Source organism: Myotis brandtii, unplaced genomic scaffold, assembly GCF_000412655.1.
Source record: "Myotis brandtii unplaced genomic scaffold, ASM41265v1 scaffold230, whole genome shotgun sequence".
NCBI lineage: Eukaryota > Metazoa > Chordata > Mammalia > Chiroptera > Vespertilionidae > Myotis > Myotis brandtii.
The window spans coordinates 8,271,959-8,298,281 of NW_005358650.1; the positions used below are offsets into that span (position 1 = coordinate 8,271,959).

The 26,323-nt window shown below is 45.0% G+C and overlaps 1 protein-coding gene across 4 annotated transcripts in view; it reads right to left on the bottom strand.

Moving 5' to 3' along the window:
* MCC (mutated in colorectal cancers) overlaps window positions 1-26,323 on the bottom strand; it is a 264,652-nt gene that overhangs the window by 64,323 nt on the left and 174,006 nt on the right. For all 4 annotated transcript variants that reach the window (XM_005866466.2, XM_014539908.1, XM_014539907.1 and 1 more), the window contains exons 3-4: window positions 17,140-17,282; window positions 7,407-7,549 (exon numbers count right to left, since the gene is read on the bottom strand). In XM_005866466.2, coding sequence (XP_005866528.1) covers window positions 7,407-7,549; window positions 17,140-17,282 — 286 coding nt within the window. The remainder of the gene's footprint in view (window positions 1-7,406; window positions 7,550-17,139; window positions 17,283-26,323) is intronic.

Genomic DNA, 26,323 nt, shown 5'->3' on the forward strand with positions numbered 1-26,323 from the left:
GCCGTGTAAAAGTCCTGGCAGTGGCTTCCCCAGAGCAAGGCTCCAACGACACATATGTAGAAAAGTTCAAGTTCACACATAATTATTTTACTTATTTGCCTCCTAATCACCCGAACTGGCACAGCTGTAAGGATACGAGGAAACCTTTGTAGGCACGGAAGGGTGCAATTTGGCAACCTCTGGAGAGCCTTAAAGATGATTCCGTACCTGTGCCTCTGAGAAGTTATCCTGAGGAAACAGAGGCACATTTAGAGGGGGAACCACAGCCCCCTCACTGTGCCTCCTGACGTCGCCCCTTCCGGGTCTCGGCCTCACCACTGACCGTTCTTCCGAAGCTCTCTAACCTCCGGGCCGAATGCGCCTCTCAGGGTCTGCATCTCCCATCTCAACTCCCAGCCCCTTTCCAGGCAGCCTCCCTCCAGCCCCCGAGAGCACACAGCACGGAGCACAGGAGGCCGGCAGCAGGAGGAGGAGGTGTGCTTCTGGCACCAAATGCGCCTGTAACATCTTCCTCACTGACACCACGCTCCCCTTGGTGGTTGGGATGCAGTGACACGAGTAAGGCCCCAGGCTAACCGGGCTTTCAGGGGCTCGTCTCAGAAGCCAACACCCCCTTTTTAGGAAACTTACATCGAGTTTCAAACAACCAGAAAGTAATCCAACCTGAGAGGACAGTCTGTTTAGAAAAAAAAGACTGCTTGTCGTATCTTAGAAAAGGAGGTCGTGAGTGCCAATTATGGGGGCCCGTCTTGAACAAATGCCTTTCCATTTCTCTTACACCCCAGGTCTCTTTTGGGGACTGAAAATTATTAAACAGTCGAATTCGAGGGAGATATTCCGCAGAAACACAAGGTGAAGTGGAACAATGACCTTTCCTGCTCTCGAGTTTGGTTACGCTCCACGGGAAGCTCTGGAATGATCTTAGGCGGGCTCCTCAGTCGCTCGGCCCCGTGACCACGTGCAGGCAGCCTTACTGGACCAGGCTCAGACCCCTGAGAGGAAGCACGCACAGAGCCTCCGGTGAGCCGGTGTGCGAAATTGCTAGGATGCCCCTGGGTTTGGTCTCAGGGGTGACCAAGCCTGCCGATCCCCCAGGAGAAAGTAAGCTGCCTCATCAAAGCAAGGATTAAAGAAAACAGGCCGCAGAGGGCCCGGCCTGTTACATCAATGAGCCGGGGTGTGATTTTCAGTCCCGTCTCACCTTTGCAACCTGTGTACTGGTTCCTCAAAGTTCCAGAATCAGATTACAAACCATCTGATTCTCATTTAAAAATTCGTTGCTGGGTGCCCTAACTGGTTTGACTCAGTGGATAGAGTGTCGGCCTGCAGACTGAAGGGTCCCAGGTTCGATTCCGGCCAAGGGCATGTGCCTTGGTTGCGGGCACATCCCCAGTGGGGGGTGTGGAGGAGGCGGCTGATCGATGTTTCTCTCTCATCGATGTTTCTGGCTATTCCTCCCTTCCTCTCTGTAAAAAATCAATAAAATATATTTTTTTAAAAATTCGTTGCTGGGGGATGACCGACCACCTTGCCACCTCGTTGTAAGGAAGATGGAGTTTTCTCCAGACAGGCGGCCTTGCCTTTGTAAACACTCTCTCCACGTCTGCAGAAAGCGTGTGTTGGAGAAGGCAAGGCCGTCTTTCCCTTCTCCCCACTGGGAGTGGCTGCTTGACACTTTGGAACATTTTTTCCTGAAGCCATTAAGCCTCATCGCCATTAAAGCCAGGAAAAATCTGGCTTTAACGTTAAACATATTTCATAGTCAGAGCCGTGCCAAAGAACCAGGTTTCATGTGTAAATTCTTCCTTGGTTGTCCTCCAAAAACTACTCATAAGGAGGAAATCTCTATCTGAATGATCACACCAGCAAGCAAGCTTCCTTTCATCCCTACGGGTATAAAGAGTTCAGCATTGCTAGATTCCAGAAAAGTCATTTCTCACCTAAACCCAGCAGAGATCTCAAAATATTGGAGCAGAACCCACCACCGGCTGTGCGCAAAGACCCCCGGATCAGGGATTTTGTTAGTTTCACAAACAACTGCTCCTGACAAGCTCTGCTGTCCCATTGACAGAGTTGGGAAAACAGCCTGCTAGCGAGGACACCGCACACGTGCTAACACCCATGATGCAATGAGCCATATGCCCACATCTGTGCTCTGCTCTATTGCGACACGCAGAATCATTTGGTGTAAGAGTGTTGTTTCTAGGATGGAGATCTGCAAAACCTCGATTAACAACAAACAGCCTGCTATTAGCCAGGTGCTGTGATCACACAGCTGCTCCCTAAATACCCCCTCAGCGCTAGACCTCAAAGGGCTGCAGCCAGCGCAGCACACCAGCCATGGGCACGGCTCGCTGTTTAAGCAGAGGCGTGTCAAAGCAAAGCCATCTGCAAAAACACAGCAGAAACAACTGCTTAGCTGTACGGCCTTGGGTAAGTGGCTTACCCCTCTGCACTCTGTTAGCCCAACTTTATAAATCAGGAGCTTTACAAGGCCTCCCATCCTTCAACTTTGAGGATGCATGTAAATGCTTGGCACAACACGAGTGAGCAAAGCATGCTAGCTGTTATATCCAACCTCTCTTTTAATGAGAACTCTTGGTCAAATTAAGAAAATAAAAATCCCCCAGCAATTCCTACCGCTGTTTTTGTCCATTTAATTACCTTTATTTTCCAAATAATTGTGCGACCAGGTTTGAATAGAGGTAATGCAATGTATTCTAAGATGCACTGTGGCCTTACTGGGACCTTTGTCCTTTACATGACTGCTCAGGGAAGTCAAAGCACTTTCTAAATTGCTGGTTACCCACCCCCCTCTGCCCCCCAGGCCCTGGGGGCAGTGCCTAGGAGCCAGCTTACTGAAGGGGCAGCCTTAGCTTTGATGGGTGTGGTTTAAAAACAAAAGAAAAGTGCTTTTTCAGTGAAGGGAATAGGTTTGACTTAGTCTTAAATGGAGATCAGTACAGATATCAAAGCAAACTGCATATAAAATCCAGCTCAAGGAAACCTCTGGTCTGCTAATGCATGTTTGCAGATACAGCAACCATAATGAAATGGCTGCTTTTTAATGATTTCCTATAATGGTGTTTATATATGGAAGCTTTTTTCCCGATTGAAGCAATTTAATTGGAAAATGGCAGAGGAGTAAGAGGAGGCAAACGTCCAGCTCCGATGAACACGCAGGCATTGCACTCTGCTGCAGCCTTAATGAGCCTCCTTGCTGTCCCCGGGGCCTTCCCTCCTTGGGGACCTGGCAGGTGTGGGCCCTGTGCCCACAACCCTCTCCTCTGCCTCCTGCTCTTTGCTTGCATCGCCCCCACTTCACCCTCAGTTTGAATGTACATTAAGTGCTACTCGTCCTCCAGTGCTCCCATCCCAGGGAGTCACTAGGGGCCCTGTTCACCTTCTGTTGTGGTTTTTACCCCACTGCTGTTCATTCTCTGTTTTCCTGTCTACATCCCCCAAAGAATCATGAGCTCCAAGATGGCATTCACTGTTACTCAAATCTGTGGTTGCCTACTATGTGCGGGCACTGTTTCATTGGTAAACAGGACAGCTGCCCACAGGGAGCCTGCAGTCTAGCAGGAGAGGCTGATAAAGGCTGGTGATACGGAACGAAATCAATGCAGACACATGACATCAGGCAGCACCAAGCGAGGGAGGCTGGTCAGGTTTGAGGGTCAGTGAGGTCAGAGGCTAAAAGAAAAACAGGGACACTGGGGAGGATGAGGTTTGAAATTGAATAAATGACCCATTCCAACAAAGTTTCTTAATCAAATAAGGTTGGGAAATGGAGAATAAAGCCACTTACATGGGCTGGGCGTCGTGACGATGGGACTTCTCAGGGTCCTGACATGAGAGAGCATCTGTCTCTCCTTCCCCTCATTAAAGAACCTGGGGATGCCCAGGTTCTGAGGGCCCTGTAGGTCATGGTAAGAAGTCGGGATGTCACTCTGGGTATGAGGAATTGGAGCATGGGAGTACAGCCACCTGATGGCAGAGTCTGTCTTATATCCCCAGCCCCTAGCACAGTTCCCCATGATTTCCTGAATGAATAAATGCCCCCTATTGTGGACAGAGAACATATATAGGCACTGGGCAGACAGGGTTCCTTCTCCCAGGAAGGAACCATCCGTAATGAACATATATTTTTTTAATGAGGGGAAGGAGGGACAGATGCTCTCTCATGTCAGGACCCTGAGAAGTCCCATCGTACAGATGCCCAGCCCATGTAAGTGGCTTCATTCTTCCATTTCCCAACCTTATTTGATTAAGAAACTTTGTTGGAATGGGCCATTTATTTAATTTCATAGAATAAAATTATGGAATGTAGGAACTTCCCTAGTAATTGGGAACTTTTTGGCTGCTTGCACTTGTCTGTCTGCCTATGGCTGGAAGACAGAGTCCAGAGTCGGGGGGCCACTAGGGTTAGAGATTATGAGCTGGTATAACTTAGCATGGAGGACTTGGGCCCATGGGTGGGGCCAGGGTCTGGGTTTAGGTTTGAGGGAGACAGTTTAAGCCTGAAGCCAAGACCTCAGGTCTGGAGAGGTATCCCCGCTCCTCAACCCATTTCTGCCTGGCTCAGTTGGTATCAGCTCTCAATGACTCTGATGTAGCTCAATCGGTCTCATTTGGCTTTAGCAGCAACCCAGCCTGCTGACCCCTTCTTCCTTATTGGAGCCTTCTCTGTCCCACCGGCTTCTGGACGCCACTCTCCTCATTTCCTCCGTATAGCTTTGCCTGACTGACGGCTTGATACTTGGTTGACTGCTTCAGTCGTTCACTTAAAGAAGTATCTCTGAACACGTACGAAGTGCCAGGCCCTGTGGTGGGGCTCTGGAGATACACTAGTAGATAAAACAAACATGCTTCTGCCCAGGGAAGGTTAGTGGGAGAGTCAGTCAAGCAAAGGAATACAAATACATTATTTAACATTGCAATGTGATACAGGAATCAGATGGGGCAGCGACAGTCAGCACAGGGACTTGCTCATGAGATGCTTTTGAAGGAGGTGCAATTAAACCCAGACCGAAACGATGAGAGCCCATCCCTGCCAATGAGCTCCTGCTGAGCCTCCTTATCAGCCGGTGGCCCCCAAGGCTTAGTCTACAGGCGCTCTGCACTGGGCACCTGCACTCCTCGCTCCTCGCTCCTCGCACTCTGCACTCCTCACATAGATTTTCATTGCCTCAGTAACTGTCTGTAAACAGCCTGATGTCTCCTAGCTGCTTTTCTTCAGCCCACACCTCTCCTCCTGGCTTCTTATGTGTATCTACTGCCTCCTGCCTTCCCAAACATCTCCACCCAGATTATCTCCAGGCACCTTAAATTTATGCCCTAACAAAACACATGATTTCTACCCACCCTACCCTGCCCCCAAACAAAACAAAACAAAAGTGAAAGCAAAACCACCTGGTCTTTTCTTCTATGCTCCCTTATTGGTGTCTGGCCCACCGTTCATCCACTGTATAATCCAGACATGTATGTATGGGGCATTGCCACCTACATACCTCCTTTACCCTCTGTTCCCAATCCTTTAGCCAGATCGTGCCATTTTATACCTTTTCTATCCCCATCTGCTTTTCTACATCTCACATGCCACCACCCTAATTCTGAGCAACAATTCTGTCCACTTACACTTTTTCAATAGCTTCCTAGTTGGCCTCCCCCATTCACTCTTGATCCACTGATCCTTTCTCAGTTCAGAATGACACATTCAAAATGCAAATCTGATCTTCTTTTCCCCTCCCTCCCTCCCATGATTAAAATCTTTCCATTGGTTTTTGTGGATCTTTGAATAAGGATCAAACTCTAACACAGTCTACAAGACCTTGCATGATCTGGCTCCTGCCAGCCTCTCCAGCCTCCGTCTCACACCTCTGTGCCCTTCAAACATGAAAATCCTTTTTTCACCTCCTGGAATGCATCTGTCCCCACCCCCTGAATGCCATCTTCTCTTTTATCTGCTTAATTCCTATTTATCTTCCAGATCTCATTCAAATGTCACTTCCTGGGAGGAAGCTATCCTGAAAATCCTAAACTTAATCAAATTCCTTTGATACATTCTCATGGTACCATGTTCTTTAATGTTGTAGTACTTATATATGTTTGCAATTAAACATAAATGTGTAATATTTGATTCAAGTCTCTCTCTTCAATGACATTTTAAGTTCTGTGAACACTGCACTACACTTACTCCTCCTTTTCTTGGTTCTTCTCCCATCTCTCCCCTACATGTGAACATTTCCTAAGATATGGGTCTCCTCCCTCTTTTGACTCTCCACCCTTTTGACCAAAGGGATCTGTTTACTTCATAGCTTCAAAGCCTTTATCCTCAACCTCAATCTCTCCAAAGAGCCAGTTAGGCATCTCCAAGTAGTCCAGTGGTTTTGCAACATTTTGACTGCAACCAACATTTGGAACATTTCATATGGCAATTTACTGCATATACACAGATAACAAGTAATTTTCATGAAACAATACTGTCATTCTATTTTTCCCCCATTTTATTTCATTTAAAACTACAGTGGGGCCTTGACTTACGAGTTTAATTCGTTCCGTGATGGAGCTCGTAACTCAAATTACTCGTATGTCAAATCAAAAAGTGAACGAGTGAGACACGTGATGCTGGGCTGATGTTGTGGCATTCACTGTGACATTCGCTGCGCCAACTAGCGGTGGGGTATCTGAAGCTGGCTCGTAACCCAAATTTTAGCTCGCAACTCAAAGCAAAAAATCGGCCGAGAGATGGCTCGTATCTCGAAAAACTCGTTAGTCGGGACACTCGTAAGTCAAGGCCCCACTGTATTTCATTTTCCATATAATTCCAAGACCCACTAATGGGTCATGACCTGCAGTTTAAAAACACACCATCCAGTCACACAGTACCAGATATTTCCACATGAACATTTCTCTACAACCTCAAACATAATATATCTATTTCCCAACTCATTTCTCAATCAAACTTCTGAGGAATATGATCATTCTCTGAGTCACTCAGGATCAACATGTTAGAGTCATTTTGGATCTTCCTTACCCAACAGTTGCTTTTGGTTCTTCCACTGCAATGTGTCACCACCCATTCTCGCCTTTCTATTCCTTCCATCCTAATTGTATTGCAACTTGGAGCACTCCAGCAGCCTTTATAACTGGTTTTCTCCTGCCAGAATTTTCAAATAGAGGTGACGTATGTTTGAATCACAAACATCAGGACAGAAAGTGATTCAAATCTTCAGTTCCATTTTGACCAACAAAGTAGTATGTAAGGGACTGAAATGGATATGCCTTTATCTACTCACCAAACTCCTTAATTAACTTAATTAAATTTTAAGCCAGGCTGCCTCACGTTTCTATAAATCCCTATTACAGAAACCAGGCTCTGGCTTTGTAGCAGGCAGACTCACCCATGTCGGCAGTGACCATGGTGGACTGGTTTTCGGGGATGGAGACAGAGGTCTGGTCTTGGTCCATGCTTCGAGAGTCCTCGTTGACCTCTTGTTGACTCTGGCTGAGTTCTGATCGAAGTTCTGAGTACTCATCTTCCTCTCTGAGAAAAAAAGGAGAGTTGGCCACCACTTACAGAGATATGAGACAAATCCCTAGAGAATATGCCATTTAAGGACAAGAAAAAAGATATTCAGAGAGAAGAGAGATAGATATCATCCCCCATAACCCCCTCACCCCCCGGGCCACTTGGAACAGGGTTTCTTCAGGCCAAATAGGTGGTCCCATCTATGGTCAGTATATGAAACTGAAAGGTTGCTGTGTCCAAATACACACTCATATAACTAGGAGATTCATCTATCAGCCTACTAGAAACTTTTCCCCTTCAAAGATTTCTTGAAGAAATTAGATTTCTTCATCCCCTCAAATTCCAAGGTGAAAAAGGACTAGCGCTGATGCTACAGTGAGCAAAATCATTAAGACTCTGGTGGACAGAAACAGTGTTCCATTGCCTGGAGGGTCCCAATGGCACGCCTCCTTCTTGGAAGAGGACATGAGGAGGTACTGGGGCCAGAGCTACTGGAAAGCCAGCACCTCATCCATGCAGAACAAAATGAATGCTTTGAGAGGCAAATGGATCAGCATGTCTAAAAAATACCACACTTAATTTCCCCAAAGAAAGTAGGTAGAGTTAGAGCATTGGAAAAGAGGATGGAGTGGGGAGAACAGTGGAAACAATGAGTGAGAGAATTCCAGTCAATGGTCTATTTCCTTCCATTTGCTATCAGGAAGACAATATTTAAATGCAGCTATGTTTCATTAGCACAAGAACATCCACCCCTTCTCAGCCCTTCATGGATCCCTCAACCTTTGGTTTCTGAATTAATTATGAGCAAGCTAAGAAAACTCAGAATTGTAGTATGTATTTCAAGGCACACCCATATTTCCTCTCCACACCACCCTCATCACTGTATACACACTGGACACAGACATGGAGAGAGCAAAGTTAACTCTCTTTGAAGCATTTATTTTGCAAGTGAGCTAGAAGAGAAAATTGTCAGTGGATTTAATTATGAGGTTGGAAAGCCCATGGGTGTCTCAGACTGACATTCATTTTAAGTTTGTGATGTGTGTGTGTGTGTGTGTGTGCGCACACACGCAGAAAGTCTACAGTCTTGAGTTTGGGGCAGACCCAGATGGTCAGTGGTAATCATCTCTGGAACTTGGAGAAGAGGCAACTGCCATTTTAGGCTGGGAGACAAATCTATAAATTAGAGAAATGTGAAGATCTCTTCAGACTTCTTGGTTCTTTCAACAAATCACATCCTCCCAGGGAAGAGATTCAGCTGAGCCCCTACTTTATAAGGTATTCTTAATAAAAGTCACCCAAATCTAGATTAATGTTAAACAGATGTAAGCCCCCCAAATGTGCAAAATATGAAATAGGATGGGAGTGGTGAAGGCAAAAAGAAATAGGTTAATGTTCTATGACTAAGTTAATTATTAGACACCAGCAAAACTAACAATAATTAGGAAATACAACAATTAAAAAGTACTCTTAAGTTTGGTGTAGTTGATAATTGTGTCCTGATATATCAGCTTTCCTTTCTTTTCTTTTTATAAACTGTTTTTGTTTGTTTGTTTGTTTTGTTTTAGAGAGACAGAAAGAGGAAGAGAGAGGGAGACGGAGGGAGGGGTAGAGAGAGAGAGACCTCAGTGTGAGAATGGAACATTTATCAGCTGCCTCCTGTATATCCCCGCCCTCCTTCCCCCCACCTCCCAACCTGGGCATGTGCCCTGACTGGGAATCAAACCAGTCCTTTGGTGCATAGGACGATGCCCACCCAATTGCGCCACACTGGCCAGGGCTTAGCACTCCTTTCAATCAGCACTTAAATTTCTGATTTCCATTAACAGGAGATTTTGTGTATGATGAATAAATTACCTTTGTTGCATGCCCAATGTAATCAGCTTGGCTGAGACTGTTTTACAGCTAAGAAAGCCAGGTAAATGCTACTGCTGTATCTGTGGTATAAATGGCATATGTAAAGTCTTTAAAAGCCACCTAAAACCATCCTGGCTTGGCAGGTTCCAAAACATGTAGTGCCTGCCAAATCTTCTTCTTTGTAAGGAATTACTTCTAGAGATTATTAGGAGGAACTTTATAAAGGAGTGCACAGGGCAGGGGTGTGAAGGTGAATATGTGGAGGCTTGGAGAGGAATAAGTGGTTCGGTGTAGCTGAAACCGAAATGGGGTGCAGGATGGAAACATGAGGCTGGGGAGGGGGGTTCACTCAGGCTACTTGTTGATCAAAAAAAGAATTATTGTAGTGAAGATGTCAAATAATCAGGGTTAGATGGTAGAGATAAAGATAAAATGTGCGAGGCCTAGGGATTCAGGTTCCCAGTAAACATTGCCGAGATCTTGCATGGAAGCATAAAATAAGCAGGAGGGAAGCGCCAAAGGTCTGTATTCTTGACCGCACAGGGAGGGGCTGAGCATGTAAGGGTCTTCCTTATCTATATATATAAAAGGCTAATATGCAAAGTGTCCCCTAGGGAGTTTGACCGGGAGTTCAATCGCTTGCTATGATGTGCGCTGACCACCAGGGGGCGGTGCAGAATGAAAGAAGGCCCCAGCCAGCAGCTGGAAGGCCCTGATCAGCCCTGATCGCTGGCCAGGCCTAGGGACCCTGCCTGTGCATGAATTTTGTGCACTGGGCCTCTAGTAGTAATTATAATGCATCTCACAGTACAAAAAAGATAGCCCTGTGAGAAGAGAAGGCAGTGTTCTGTGTCACAGAGAATGAGGTATAGGAAGGTTAAACCGAGCCTAAATATCAAATAATGTGCAACGCTGTTGTTTCTCCCACTGACTTAGGTAGAAGAAATCATGAGTTGCATATGCTGATCTAAACATCATCATGGGCATTGTTCCTGAAAGGAGGCTGGAATGTGGGACAGGGAAATGACAGTCAATTTGGGATTGCAGCATATGTAGGAGGCTGAGGCTAGGGGTTTTCTCTCCACTGTGTTATTGAGGAGAGTTCGTCTATCAAGAGCAACGGAACAGGAAGTCAAATACACTCCAGCAGCCCATGGCAGTTTTACAAAGGCAACAATATGAGGTGTGTTTTCAGGGCTGTTTTGTGCAGCAGTGAGTCACCAAGTTGGTAAAGACGTTTAGCTACTGACACAGCATCAGCATCTCAAAGTGACTTTATTGTTTGCTTACTTCTGTTGTGGATATAGGAACTCTTGGCGAGTGATAACTTACTTCTTTGGGGGAAAAATGCCTCCCCAAAGAACACCAACTGTTAGTGTGGTGATGAAAAGGAAGGAAACATGAAAAGGTCCAAGAAGTAATCATATTAACCTCAAAAGTCAGAAGCTTGATAAACTGATACATGTTGATAATTATATACTATTGTGGTAGTTTCATAATTATGGAATTGCAAAGTTCTCAGGAACATAAAGGATCATCTCACAGGATTCTAAATGTACATTATTTCGTTCACTGTTTACAAGCATTTGTGAAGTGCTTCCCAGCTTTTCTATTTAGAGTTGCAATAATTAGTGCTTGCTGCTAGCTTAAACAACAAAAGAAAAAACGCTTCTAAGGAGGCAGGCATTAGATTGTACACACACCTGGGTAGCTTGCCGTGGCAGAAATGTCACAGGCTGGCCAACTGGAAGGGATCTTAGAGGCCATCTAAGCCAGGACCAACACCTTTGTTTTACAAAAAAAGACAACCGAGGCTTCAAAAGGCTAAACAACGTACCCAAGATGATGCAATTAGTTAGTACCACAGCCTAACTCCTAAATTTAGTACCAACAAAACACTACTCGAATATAGGGGCCTAAGGAAAACATTTTTTGTTGCAATTATTTAAAAAATAATTAAAAAATTGATGAGAGAGAGAGAGAGAGAGAGAGAGAGAAAGAGAGAGAGAGAGACAGACAGAGAAACACTGACTTGTTGCTCCACTCACCCTACACTCATTAGAAGACTCCTGTATATGCTCTGACCGGGATCGACCCTGCAACCTTGACATAAGAGGACGATGCTCTAACCAACTAAGCTATTTGGCCAAAGCTTGTTGCAGTTATTTTTAAAGATTCCTTCTCTTTAATGGCCAGGGGTAAAATGATCTAATCAGAAAAGGGGAAAAAAGTCAATGAAAGTATAATTCTTATCATGCTTTCCAGACCTCAAGCTGAAGTACTGTGGACTCAGCAGCATTTGATAAAAATATTACTTCATTAGCAAAGTCCATATCTATTTAATGTGGGGGTGTGCATTCATGCTTTGTCACTTGATTGGAGTGATTTGTGAACAAGACCCAGATGGACATCTGCCTATCTTGGCAACTGTCAGTCACCTATGTCCTTCTGAACCACATTCTGTTTTTTGGGTTTTGTTGTTGTTGTTTTTTTTACAATTAAAAGTGTACTGCTCTGAAGTGACCATCATTCTTTTAAAGAGCAAAGATTTTTAAATATAAGGAGGAAATGTAATCCTTTCCATTCTCTTACAGGATCTATAGCAGGAAAAAAGTGAAGTCCTGATTCTTTAATTCTACCTCTTCTAATTTTTTAATACAGCACAGAGAAGGCTCAGACCCATCTTTGGATCCTTTGGTGAATAACTGAACAAATGAGATTTTGAAAGGCTAGCGATCAACAAATACCAGTTTTAACAAGATGTGATATAGGATCGATATTCAAGAACTTCTAAATATGGATGTCAAACACACAGGAAGACAGGGAGAGAGAAATCTATCTTATTTTTCTGGATTTTCATTTCACTATATTTTACTTGTTAGGCCAGAAATTAATCAAAACAATATGTTTTGCTGGGAGATAAAGAGGCTTTGTTTACACTGTTTGAGATGCAGCAATGTGAAGCTAGACATATAGACACAGTGCACAGGTCAATGTGTGGGTTGAAAGATCAGAAGGAAGGCCAGGTTCATGGTACAGGCCTGAGATTTCAGAGATCGAATTATGTTAGAGATGGAGATTTTGGATAGTATCTCATTCCCCAAATGAGGAAAATTTTACAGACGAGGAAGCGGAATGGTTAAGTGCCAATGCGAGGTGATACAGATAGGATGGGTCAATGTGCTCTGGCCTGCGGTCATTCAGGGTGAAAGGTGTGAGGGACAGAGCCCAGGGTAAGAGCCAAGGTTGAGGATGGATCTCAGGGACAGAAGAGAAGATCTAGGACCTACAGGGTGCTAGAGATTCCAGAAAGAACACACCAGAAGGAAGGAGGATTTAAGGTCAAATGCTGCAGAAAAGGACTAGTAACAAGCAAAAGCCATGGGATTTTTCAGTTAAGGAATCACTGGTGATTTTTTTTTTTAAAGTGTCTTAGCTCAGGTTACTGTAACAAAATACCATAGCTGGCTAGCTTAAACAACAGGAATTTATTTTCTTAGATTTCTAGAGACTAGAAGTCCAAGTCAAAGTGCCAGCATGGCCAGTTTCTGGTCAGGGCTCTCTTCCTGGCTTGCAGATGGCTGTCTTCTTATTGTGTCCACACATTGGCAGGGAGGGGTGGGGTTGAGGACAGGGAGGGACTAAGTGAGGGTGAGATTGTGTTCTCTAGTGTGTCTTCTTCTTATAAAGTTGCTCAATATCCCATCAAATAGGCCCCATCCTCATGACCTCATCTAAACTGAATTATATCCCAAAGGCCCCATCTCTAAATACCATCACATGAAGGGTTAGGACTGTAATATATGAATTTTGGCGGGAACACAATTCAGTCCATAGCTAAAGGAGTTTTGGTAAACCATTTGGATCAGAAGCCAGACAGCAAAGGGCTGGTGAGCATTTGGGAAATGCAGCAGAAACATGGCTGCTCATGAGAGTTGGTAGTGAAAGGTTGATGCTTTTATGAGAGTAGCTTTTGTAAAAAGAAAATAATCTTGGGAAACAAAATATCTCATGTTTAATTTGCTTAGACACCCCCTTCCCCAGATCCAAAGTGAGCTACTGATGTATTTGCCCATTTCCCCCATCCCATTATATAATCTCCCAAGTCAGATGAGCATTTATAAAAGCTACTCATGAGATACAGTTAAGTGAAAAAGCACATATTACAAAACAGTGTGTGCTACATGACCCAATTTGTTTAAAACATTCACAAATAAAAATTTTTTAGAAGGCCATATATACAAAATGTCATTGTTTATTCCTGGAGATGGGATGTAGGAAGCATTAGGCAAGGTTCAGCTAGGAACACAAACGACATTGGATGTTTCAAGTAGAAAGGATTTAATTTAGGCAGCTTTGTGCTAGCAAAACCATGGGAAGGGCGGGGGAAAAGAAGGGTGGATGGAGGCCACCAGGAGCTGTCAGGTTTGCCATCATAGCTGTGGTCCTCTCCAGGGTCAGGAAACTGCTGCTGCCTTCATACCTGCCCAGAGCTCCAGGGTCTGACCAGTCAATGCAGGACCTCATGTCACCAAAGCCTGGATATCAGCTGCTACCATCATGGCCTGAGGGACCATGGCTTCCACCTCCCTTTTTGTCTTCCAAACCCATGCAAGTGCGCCTCTGTTGGCAGAGCTGAAACTGTATTCAGAACCCAGTAGTCTGGGAAGTAGTCCCCCGGGTCCAATCTCTTTGATTCTGGGGAGTGTAGAGGAAGGAGGTGGGAATTGTACCAGGTGCCAGACAATATTCATGATAGTCAATTCTCTTTGGTTACAAGACAACCATACACACTCCCTTACACTTAAATTTTCAAATTGCAATATCAATGGACACCAGCTTCTGTAACCATCCCTCATTCAAAATGGGAGACCCCAAGTCCCATCAGGTATTGCATCCGTTGTTAAGTGATCACTCCTCTTCCAGTTCAATGTCAAATCCACCTAGATATCATGTAACCTAACTATTAAACTGTAAATTTCACCAACTTATTTGTAACTGGTCATGAGGCTAAGTTGGTATTTATAACTTCCTTCTTCCAGGTTGTTCTACTATACTAGCTTTTACCACTGGGCAATTTCTAGGAGGTAACCTAGGGAATCCCTTGGGTTCCAAACATAGTCCTCCCTGCCCCGTGATACAGCAACAATCCAATTTCCTTTTGATAGTTAGGATCAATCACCCCATCCAGTACAATAATTCTCTTCATTGCCAAGGGCCTGGTGGCAGTCAATGGAATCATTGTGATAGTCTTTGATGGAGGCATAGTTTCCTTGGGAACTAAGACTTCTAAACTAGCCAAGCTCTCTAAGTTGCAAAGACGAGAAGTAACATCTTTTAAAAGTGGGTTTCTGAGTATATAAATGAGAGTAGCCATTCCATCTTTTGCAGTCCATCCCCCCTCCACCCCCCATCTTCACACACACACACAAAAAAAAGCAGCACCATATACTGTTGCTCATCGGGAACATTTACTATATCTCTAGGGCATTGAAAAATGTTTATCTCCCAAATGGTGCAGTATGGTAGACTAGGTCTATTATGGTAGGAATTCAGGTCATAATGTACTCATCACCTGACTTTCTGCTATGGACTGAATTGTGCCCTCCCCCACCCCTTGCCATTCATATGTTGCAGCCTAACCTTCAATGCAATGGTATTTGGAGATGGGATTTTTGGAATATAATTAGGTTTGATGAGGTCCTGAGGGAGGAGGCCTCAGAATGGGGTTAGTGACCTTATAGAAGAGATACCAGAGAGCTTGCTTCAGCTCTCTCCCTGCCAGGTGAGGACACAGTGAGAAGGCCACCTTTCCCAAATGAGGAAGAGAGCCCTCACTGGGAACTGAATTGGCTGGCACCTTAATCTTGTCCTTCCCAAGCTCCAGAACTGTGAGAAATAAATTCCACAGTTGGTTAGGCCATCAAATCTGTGGTATTTTGTTACAGCAGCCTGAGCTGACTAATAATATACCTTTGTAAATCCCCACTCGGACTGCTTAAGTGTGGATATATCATAGTTTACATAAACTATTCCCTTATTAATAATTTTCAGCTTTTCCAATAAATTCCTAAGTCAGACCCAGATTGAAGTGAAAGCAAGTCTGTAAGGTACCAGCATTGTACGTGACTATAATGATAATCAAATCTCTAGACCCTGGCTATGCTAGGGAACTTAGAGTTTGTCCAAGTGTCTGGCTGCTACTGTACTGAACCTATCATAGAATCTCAGGACCTGAGGGCAAACGAATTTCCTGGTGTGCTGGGGGCTGGGGCGATGCCTTAGCCACTGGAGTTCAGAGGACAAGAAGAGCCTTGTCTTACTGGCCCACATGTCCGCATGTCTTCCAGCCCTTCAGGGAGGCCCCACAAGGAGGGGTCAGCTCATTTACATAATGAAAACTGGTAGAATTTAATGCGACATCTGCACAGATGCAATTTCCCTTTAAATAAGAGGCACTAATAAATGTTTATGGTCTAGAAGCTCACTGCATTTTTACATGGAACACTTTGGCCACTATGTTCAATTTAAACATCTGAAATTGCGTTTTCCAGGTGATGTGTGATGCATTTTTTTCACAACTCACTGAGCCCATTTGCCTTCATCTTCAAGTGTTGAAAGTGCAACATGTTTTAATGAGAATTACACATCTGCCAATTTACTCTGTCAGCCTCCTTTAAATCTGCTATAATCGTTTCTCTGGGCTGAAAATTCCTCTCTGCTCAGGCACTGCTAACCTGCAATCACTCCGAAGGCCAGGATTCAATTTAAAAGTCTGGAGTTCTAAATTAGAATATGAAATTTATTATGTGGCTCCAGTTCAGTGTCAAGTTTTCCACGATTTTGCCCAGGAAACACAGGCCCATCAGTGCCCTCATCAAGTAGCCCTGTCATTACTCCGACTTCCAGAGTTGGAACAAAATGCATCCCAAGTTTCTTCTAACGCAGGACTTTGAGAGGGAGAGTTTAAAGTAGCTGCCTCTAAAACTCTTGTAAATGTGGCTTGTGCAAACATTCAGCAAACAAAGCTCTCTTTCTCCATAAAGACACGGGCCAACCATTTGCTTTCTTCAGGGCTGTTTCCTGCGCACAGGCAGGAAGATAACAGTTCTCATCCTTGGCTCAGTACATCACCTAAAGCGAACCTCTCCCCTTGAACAGCAGGGCAGACACCACGGGCTGTGTGCAGGAGACTCAGGGGCCAACTGATTGACAAGCAAGAAAGACACAGTCCCGAAGACACAGTCCCTCACTTTTTCACTAGTAATGGATCAAATCTTGTCCCCACCTTAGGAGTCTATAAGAGGCTAAGCCAATTTTGGTAAATCAACTGGAGGTAAGCTCAAAATATTAGATTATCCAGAAGCCTATGTTGTAAGCCTCATTCTGAAATCTCTCAAAATCCCCATGGAGGTCCACAGTTTACAGATGGGGAGCAGAGTTGGTGTGCTAGAGATACTGGTTTCTCAGGAAGAGGGGCTCCATTTAGAACTTGTTATAAGCATCTCATTCAACTTCTGATTCCACACCCTTATCAAGAAACAGAGGATTCCAACCGTCACCCTTAAGCAGAACAGACTAATAAGGGGAAAGTGCGTGGCTAACAAAGCAAAGAGAAACTACTTTATCAACTGTAAAAGTCTTAATTACAAATAAGACATCGTTGTAATTCACAGGGGTGACTTCAACTCTAAGACCCAGGCTACAGCCCAGAGGGACAGAGAGAAATCATGACCGGAGGCTGCTACCTGATGGTGGTGCCCTGCAAACGGTCTATCTTCTTGTTGAGCTCCGCAATGATGCTGTGGAGCTCTGTGATGCGCTCCTCGTATCGAAGCGTCGTCCGCTCCTGGACATCCTCATGCTCTCTCATGAGGTGGGACTGCTCACACTGGAATCAAGAGAACAAGAAAGAAATGGCAATGAGTTGACATATCTATAGGCTAGTGATTCTAAGTTTTATAGCCTCAATTCATCACAACTTCAACAATGAGCATGCCCAAGATAAAACATATGTCTGCTCACTGACCAGCAATCCCGAGAGATAAATCAAAGTGCAATTTTACAACCAAAGAATCCTGAGTGGTATGACACCATTTCTTATTTGGCTGGTTCTCTGCAGGCCAGACTGGAAACTCCTGGAAGGCAGGGACTAGATGTTTTTGTGAAATAGCCGTGGTACCTGGCATACGGCCTGGGTCACCGTGGATGATCGGGAAGTGTCATGGAATGAATAAACCACCATGTGTCACACTATCATGAAGGATGCTTTGAAGAAACAATGACAAAAGAGGCTGAGGAGGTTCCATTGCTCACCATTTTTGGACTAAGAGGCAGCAGATGCTATAAAAAACATTTTTGTTGCCAGAGTTTAAATCCTAAGGAATCTATTCACCTCTTTCATTTCTCTCCCCATTCAGAACCCCACACTAGTCACTGTGCATTTAATCTCATTTACATAATAATAAAACACTCATCAGTGATGGAACAAGGAGTCTAGCTTATGTTCCTGTCTACTATATTCAGCCCTGATTAATTTCCTGTCCAGTAGAGGAATTTTTATTTCATTTTTCAGCAAGGTTTTCCTAAAGCCAAGAGCCATGTGTACTTGTCCACTTTGTACTTGCGGGGCTGGTGCAGACAGGCAAGGATAAGACTTCTCATCCACTACCTCCAACGTCCTCTCTTTTTCCTAAATCTGCTGAGCTCCCCATGGTGTGACGCAGAAGCTACCGGGCAGGGGTAAAAAGCTTTCAAAACAAGTAGGACACTGCACTAAGCCCATCCCAATACTGAAACACAAGTGCTCAGCACAGGAGTCTGAGGTATACATTGGTATAAATCGTGGCAAGGACCACATTCTGAAGAGGACCCTGAACAATGGCTTGGTCAGTACTAATGTGGAAACATCCTGAGGGCTGCTCAGAGCTCCAGAAACAAGATCAGATGCAACAAGGTCGATGAACGCTCTATCACAGGTTTTTGTGAGACAGTTAATCTCCGAGAAATTGTGATATGACTTTTGTTCTTAGAGACAACCTGAAACATCCAGTACCCTCCATTCAAAGTCAAACACACGGGAACTAAATGGAAGCACCGAGTGAAGCCATATCAACCTGGAAGCTTTCCTAAGCAGGATGAATCTGCACCAGGCCACACATACTCTTTCTACAAAGTTATGCCTTTTTCATCCACGACCCACCACACTTTAAAAGGAACAAGAAAAGTGCACAGAATGACGTGTGTCAAAGACAATATCTGTCAATACCTGAAAGAGCATATTTCTCTGGAATATACAAACAGCAGAATACTGTTCCTCTCCATCCAAGCAGAATATCTATGGGCTTTTGCTATTGGTCCTCATTCCTATCTTTAAAGTGTGTGTGTGTGTGTGTGTGTGTGTGTGTGTGTGTGTGTATCCATGTGTGTGGTGTAGTATGTACATGTGCGTATGCAGCTCACCCTCATATGACGGTCACTGATTCCAGATCCTAAAATAATTACAGGATAAGCCTGGTTTAGCCTGGATCTTGTCTACACCATGGCTGCTCCCTCCACTGCCACCTCACTGGTTCTTCCTCTTTGGTTTCTATATTCAGTTCTCAAGGGCTACAAACTACTGTGAACTGCTTCCTCTTACAAACTCAGCGAGCTCCCACTCTCCCTTAATTCCCCCTTATTCTTCCTTCTTTACAGTCTTTATAGGTCAACAGGCCATTAAGGCAGACAAGAAACTACAAAACCCACTTAAAAATGAAGAGGTAGCCGAACCGGTTTGGCTCAGTGGATAGAGCGTCGGCCTGCGGACTGAAGGGTCCCAGGTTCGATTCCGGTCAAGGGCATATACCTTGGTTGCGGGCACATCCCCAGTGGGGGGCGTGCAGGAGGCAGCTGATCGATCTCTCTCTTCGATGTTTCTAACTCTCTGTCCCTCTCCCTTCTTCTCTGTGAAAAATCAATAAAATATATATTAAAAAAAAGAAAAAAAATGAAGAGGTGTAAGTGTTTATATAAGAAAAGAGCATATGACCAATTGGTAACCACCAAGACAACTCTGGGCATCCCTGTTGACTGTTAGGAGCTACCCAAACGGTAAGATCCCATGGGGCTGCCCAGGTTGCAGAGAGATCAGATGGGTGATGACCAGGCAACAAGAGCATATAGCTGGCATTGTGCCATCATCACCCCTGGCTCTAACTGCAAAGACGGCCAGGAGGGTGCGATTATGAACAAGAGACAACAGGAAGCCTGATGATTCAGTCAGATGGAGAAGTGCCCATAGCTAAAAGGATAAAAAAGACTTATAATGTATATTTGGAACTAAGGGGTTCATTTGGGAGTAACAACAAGACTATATTGGGGGAAATTTCTTAGATGATGGCAAATATATCTCCTTTACATTTCTATATTTTACCAAAATTATGCGTTTAAAGTGGTAGAAAGCCTCTGTAATTTTATGCTTCCTCTAAAACTAATAAGTATGTTTTGATTTCTCATGATATCTAAGATACTGTGCTAGGTGCCCTGGTTGCGGGGGTGGGGGGTGGTGGGGGGAGTCACTATGATACCTGCTTTGAAGGGAACTGTGGTCTCAGCTTTCAGGTGGTCACACCTTCTCTACTGGACAATAAAACTATGGACAGAAGTGAGGGTGGGAGTAGAAGAGATGGTGGAATGGTACCTGAGGATTCCTTTCCCCAGAAAAGAGAATACTGGGAAATCATCAAAACTCCTAGCCTCTATGTGGATGAATGATTGAGAAGACTTTATTTAAGGTCTCACCTGTATAAATCAATATCCCCGAGAGGTACCCCATTAAAAACCTTCCCATTCTGTGCACACTCACTGTACACAGCCAAAGGTACTTGAAATGCTGATCTCAACTTTAGTGAGAATCCCCTGGGCTTTCCAAGCCAGGGAGCGGGGGAAGTAGAGCCCCTCCCACAGAGCAGCAGTGCAGGAAGAAACAAGTCATCACCCGCAGGAGCCAAAAGAACCCAACAAAACACCCTTGTCAGGCCTCCCCTTAAACTGCACAAGAGCCAACCCCAGGAATGTGGCACTTCAGTGCAGGAGAAGAAGATGAGTGGGCGGTACCTGGGACAGACAAAGCCGCTCTGTGCACACTGGGTGCCTTCCTGCCCTGGCGACCTCCCACACGGGCAGGATGGGCCTAGTAAAGTGAGACCTGATTCTGTCATCACACTCTAGTCCTGTTACTAATCAGAGCCTCTCACCACCCTGAGTTTCCAAGACCTGTGAGAGCATTTTAACCTAGGATTGCGGGTATTTGGTTGGACAAGGACAGAGGCTAGGTCAAGCTCGATCCCACACCTCCACATAAGGTCACCTATGGCAGGTATCCCAGTAAAGCCTCATTCAAGTAGATAATACAATGATGACAACTATGGAGGAAAAAGGGGCATTACTTCTATGATTACCACTTAACATTTGCATGTTTTTTAAGTTGAAATTTAAGTATGTTATAGACATTTTAAAAAAATGATAGAAAGACATCCATTCCTTGCATGGAACAGAATAACAGATCTCAGTGGGGGGTGGAGGGACAGGGAGAGATTAACCAAAGAACATATATGCATAATCCATGGACATAGACAACAGCATGGGGGAGGCCTGGGGTTGGGTGGGGCTGGGTAGAGGGGAGCAAAAAGGGAGAAAATGAGAGACATCTGTAATATTGTCAACAATAAATAAAATAAAAATCATCCATCTACACTAATAAAAGACAAAGATGCTAATTGACCATACCTTCGCTACGCCCATCAGCCAATCAGAAGAGTATGCAAATTAGCCCAACAAAGATGGCCGTTAAATTTGCATACTGCAGGTGGGGTGGGGCAGCACCATCTGCCGCCTGCCCCAACCCCGGGATCAGGCCTGCTGTGTGCGCGACCAGTCGGGTCAAGTTTCTAAACTTTCTAAACCTCCGTTTTCTGGCTAATGAAAAGAAAATAGGATCCCACGAGTCTCCTATCTACCTACTCCAGGACTTCTGTGAGGATTAAATGAGATGAGGCATGGGAAAACACTTTACAGACATTTGGTTACAGTGTAAAGTGTTTCCACCTGGCTAAAGTGTTCCTGGGCTGAAGAAACTGTAAGGATGCTAGTGGTCGTTAGGGAGAGGAAGCCAGGTATTGCTACGTGATGTCATTACCCAGATGGAGGGAAGGACACTCAGCATATTAGTCTTTTATATATATAGACTAGAGGCCCAGTGCACAAAATTCATGCATGGGGTGTGTGCACCGGGCCTCTAGTTCTTTCATAATCTATTAATACAATCCTTTTTCACATGGTGTTCATTTCTATCCAGTATTTTCTTATGTGGGGTGTGGGGTGCACATTGTGTAAGTATCAGCACCCCTGTAGTAGCCAGCAGGGCCTTCACCAAGACTGGTTCACCTCCACCCATGCACATAGTCAGGTTATACTTCCCTTAAAGCTTGATATGGCCATGTGACTTGTTTTAACCAATGAGGTGTTAGTGAATATACATCATTTTTTATTCAAAGCCTTTAAGAGCTAGTGTGGGATTTGCCCCATTCCCTTCCCCAGGCCATGGCTGCCTGGCAACATTCTAGATGGTAGAGGCCCATCACCTTGGGAGGCTGGGCCAGGACAATACAGCACAGTCTCCCTCCAGACCCAATGAGCTCCCAGCAAGAAGAAACACACCTTTAGTATTTTAAGCCACTAAAAATTTTGGGTTGTTTGTTAATACTGCATATTTTGTAGATGCAACCAGTTTATAGATGAAAACAGACTGTCAAGTGGCCAATTTATTTATCACTAGTGGCCCAGTGCATGAATTTGTGCACACTGAAAGGAAATTAACTAGGAGAAATATTTTAATACCGCTATTCACCCTTTCTCTATAATAGAAGTGTCAACCAAATTCATGATTGACAACGACAGATGGAAACATACGTGTGCGATTGGCACCAGCGAGAGCTTTGTATGTATTGCCCATGCACGAGTCAACTTAGCCTTTTATAGATATAGAACAAACTTGCTTAATTAGACCTGCTTTCTGATTTAGCTAAACTTTTTCCAGCCCAGTGAAGCACCCCAACTTCTCTTTCAGGTAATTGTCAGCAACACAGCAGTAAATATCAACATAACCACTCCCCTGCCGGCCTGATTGGCACCTAACTGCTCCCCTGATCGCTCCCAACTGCCCTCCCCTGCCGGCCTGATCACCCCCAACTGCCCTCCCCTGCCAGCCAGATCGCCCACAACTGCCCTCCCCTGCTGCAACCCACCTCCTCCGCTGGGACCCGCCTCCTCCGCGCGAGGCAGTGGAGACACCAGGACCAGCCTCCTTTGCGCTGCGCAGAGCCGCAGGACCCCTAGGCCTCACTGCGCGGAGGGGCCGCCGGGCCCTGCCTCCGCTATGCTCTTAGCTATCTTGTGGCGGCCATCTTTATGGTGGCCATCTTGTGACGACATTTTGTGAGGGCGTGACGCCACCTAGACTTTTATTATATAGGATAATCCAGGTAACAAGCAGAAACCCTGTGAAAAACCCCTCTCCTTTCTGTTTATGGCATCAAGCAGTTGCAGCTTCAAGCTTTATGTAGCCACAATCTTTTCCTCCCTACTCCCTCCCAGCTCCCTAACCTGCCTCGCGCCTAACTGCTCCCCTGATCACTCCCAACTGCCCTCCCCTGTCAGCCAGATCGCCCTCCAACTGCCCTCCCCTGCCAGCCAGATCGCCCTCCAACTGCCCTCCCCTGCCAGCCTGATTGCCCACAACTGCCCTCCCCTGCTGCAACCCACCTCCTCCGCTGGGACCCGCCTCCTCCGCGCGAGGCAGTGGAGACACCAGGACCAGCCTCCTTTGCGCTGCGCAGAGCCGCAGGACCCCTAGGCCTCACTGCGCGGAGGGGCCGCCGGGCCCTGCCTCCGCTATGCTCTTAGCTATCTTGTGGCGGCCATCTTTATGGTGGCCATCTTGTGACGACATTTTGTGAGGGCGTGACGCCACCTAGACTTTTATTATATAGGATAATCCAGGTAACAAGCAGAAACCCTGTGAAAAACCCCTCTCCTTTCTGTTTATGGCATCAAGCAGTTGCAGCTTCAAGCTTTATGTAGCCACAATCTTTTCCTCCCTACTCCCTCCCAGCTCCCTAACCTGCCTCCTCTTTACAATCTGCCTGAAGATCTCAAGTGACAGCAGGGTGATCCCACCTTGTTTCCTGCTCTGAATCACTGCAGGTGAACCTCGGGAAATAGTGGATATTATGCTTACAATACTAAATGAGAACTAGACAACCAGCAGCTCTCTCCTCAACCCCCTGGGAGCACCCAAACAGCAAAGTAGACAGGGAGGAGGTAATAAAATGGGGAACTCAAAGTCCCTCCAGTTCCCACCAAGCCAGCTTCAGCCTCCCACCTGAGTCAATTATTCAGTGACAACTTTCCTGACAAGGAGTAATTTGCTTCTAGCAAATCTCACAAGGGAGGGGTTATTTTCTTCTAACCATACGGAAATATCCCATACAATTTCAGCTGAACAAAGTTAAGAAATGATGTCAAATGACACACTACTGCTTTTTTTTTGTTATTATTGGTAATGGCATCCAGGGTTCTCCCTCCTCCCAGCCCATATTTCATTGTTGACTGATCCTATAGCACAGCAAAGCCAGAGAGCCCATGGCTGCAGCGTCTTGCCTGCCACGGGTTTCTAGAGGTCAGTATCGTCAGGAGTGTGGGTTTCTCCTGCAACTACAGACTTTCAATTTGAAAGGCAAAGAACAAAAAGACCGAGATTGCATATGATGAAATTTTGTTTTTCCTGAATGTCACTGGGAGTCAATACATATGCCCTAAACCCTTTCTCTAGGTTTCAGCTCTCCCATCAGGATGATGAAGCACATAAAAATCTATAAAAATACTGTGTTTAGCCACACAAATTGATAAAATTGCCTAAATGCAAAATGTTTCATAAAAACAAGCAACAAACAAGCAATTATACAACCACCAAGAATAAAACCCTTTAGGCTCATCACTTCTCTGGGTGCAACCAGGGAGACAGCTGTGAGTCAGCCTTGAGACGGGCTGGCCTGAGAGCCGAGCCCTCGTTGGAAAAACCCTGTGCATTGTGGTGATGCCAAGGAGCTTTATGGTTTTGTTAATGTTCTTCACTGGGTTTTATCTTATTCCACAGAGGCCACAAATCTTTAATCATCACATTAGTCTCAGCTGTCAAACCTGAGAGCATTATGAGCTCGGTTCTTGAAAAATGCAATGCCATCATTAATTTGTTAACCCTCTCCACCATGCTGTGGAGGGGGTCAGTACCACTTCCTTTTAAAATATGCTAAGAAGGAATGCTACTTTCTCAGGGTCACATTGGATTGATCACAATGAACAGCTCACCCCCATTTTTAGTCCTTGCCCAGGTTCTCCTGAGGGAAGGTGGGAGGAACCAAGCCAACTAAACAAAGAGGCCCAGCTCAACTGAAATGCCATCAATGAGCAAAACAGCTGGAGCAGTTAACCAAGGAAGAGCATAAACAAAGAGGAGTGGAATGGGTGTGTGTGTGTGTGTGTGTGTGTGTGTGTGTGTGTGTGTGTGGCGGATCCTGACAAAGAGAATGCATGTAAATGTCTCATACAAAAGAAAGAGAAAACACTCTCTCCATTACATTTAATAGAAACAGTTTATATATTTTTCCTAAAGGTCAAGAAATAGAAAACTCAGGAGACTTGCTTCCCAAAGACAGAGCTTAGAGAAAGTGTTCCTTATTACTACTGACTAAATTCAAAGGAGCTTGTTTGAAATATCTCCTCTGTAGTAGGTAAAAAATGCAATAAGTTAAAGGAATGGTCAGTACTAAATAAATATCAAATATGCTGAAAGCACCATTGAATCAGTGCTATATACAGAATGATCTTTGCCAGTTTCCCACGAGGCTGCTGCCCATGGGACTGTTGTATGTTGGCCAAAATGCATGCACATGTCTGTGTACCTGTCTTATTTGGAAGGGTAAGGATGTTTATTTTTTTTTATTTTTTTTATTTTTTTTTAATTAAATCTTTATTGTTCAGGTTACATTTGTTCCTCTTTTTTTCCCCCCCCATAACTCCCCTCCTCCCAGTTCCCGCCCCACCCTCCGCCCTCACTCCCCACCCACTGTCCTCATCCATAGGTGCACGATAGGGAAAGCTGCCTTCCAACTGATGCCAGACACTCCCGCTTCTCCCGTTTGGGTCCGAGTCCCCAGCGATTCGCCCGTATCTGGAGCTCAGAGTCTGAGACTCCCCCCTGACCGAAAACGACAACCGCGCTCTCAGCCACCAGCCCGCTTTGCGCGCGCACCTCCGCACCTGAGTATTTTCCACACTGCGCCTCCTCTGAGCCTCGGTGTGCTGTTATTTTTCCTTCTAGTTGAAGAGTCTCTCCTCAGCCAGGGGAAGGGTAAGGATGTTTAAACCAAATTACCCTGTGCCCCATTCCCCACTCCTCTCTAGATCCCCTCTAGATGCTAAGGGCAACCTGGGCAGCTTAAGAGACAATACAGGATTAATGCAGCTATGGGTTCCCATGAAACCCAGATTCAAGTCCTGACTCCTGGTACTTTCTGGATACATAATCTTGGGCAAGATATTAAAATTCCCTAAACCTCAATTTCCTCGTTTGCAAAATGGGAATGTTTAATAGTATCCATGCCAGAGGTCATTATGAGAACTCAGATAAAACATGTGGAATGGCTGGCATAAATAGAGATAAAGAAATGTTATAATTGTCACTATTGATACAAGCTAATATGATGTGATGATTCAAATCCCCCAGAAAGCTGTGATGAATAGACTCTAAGATGCACCTATGAGTCTGTGTCTCCTTGTATTCAGCCTTTGGGTGATACCCTCTCATTGAATCTGGGCAGGACCTGTGACTTG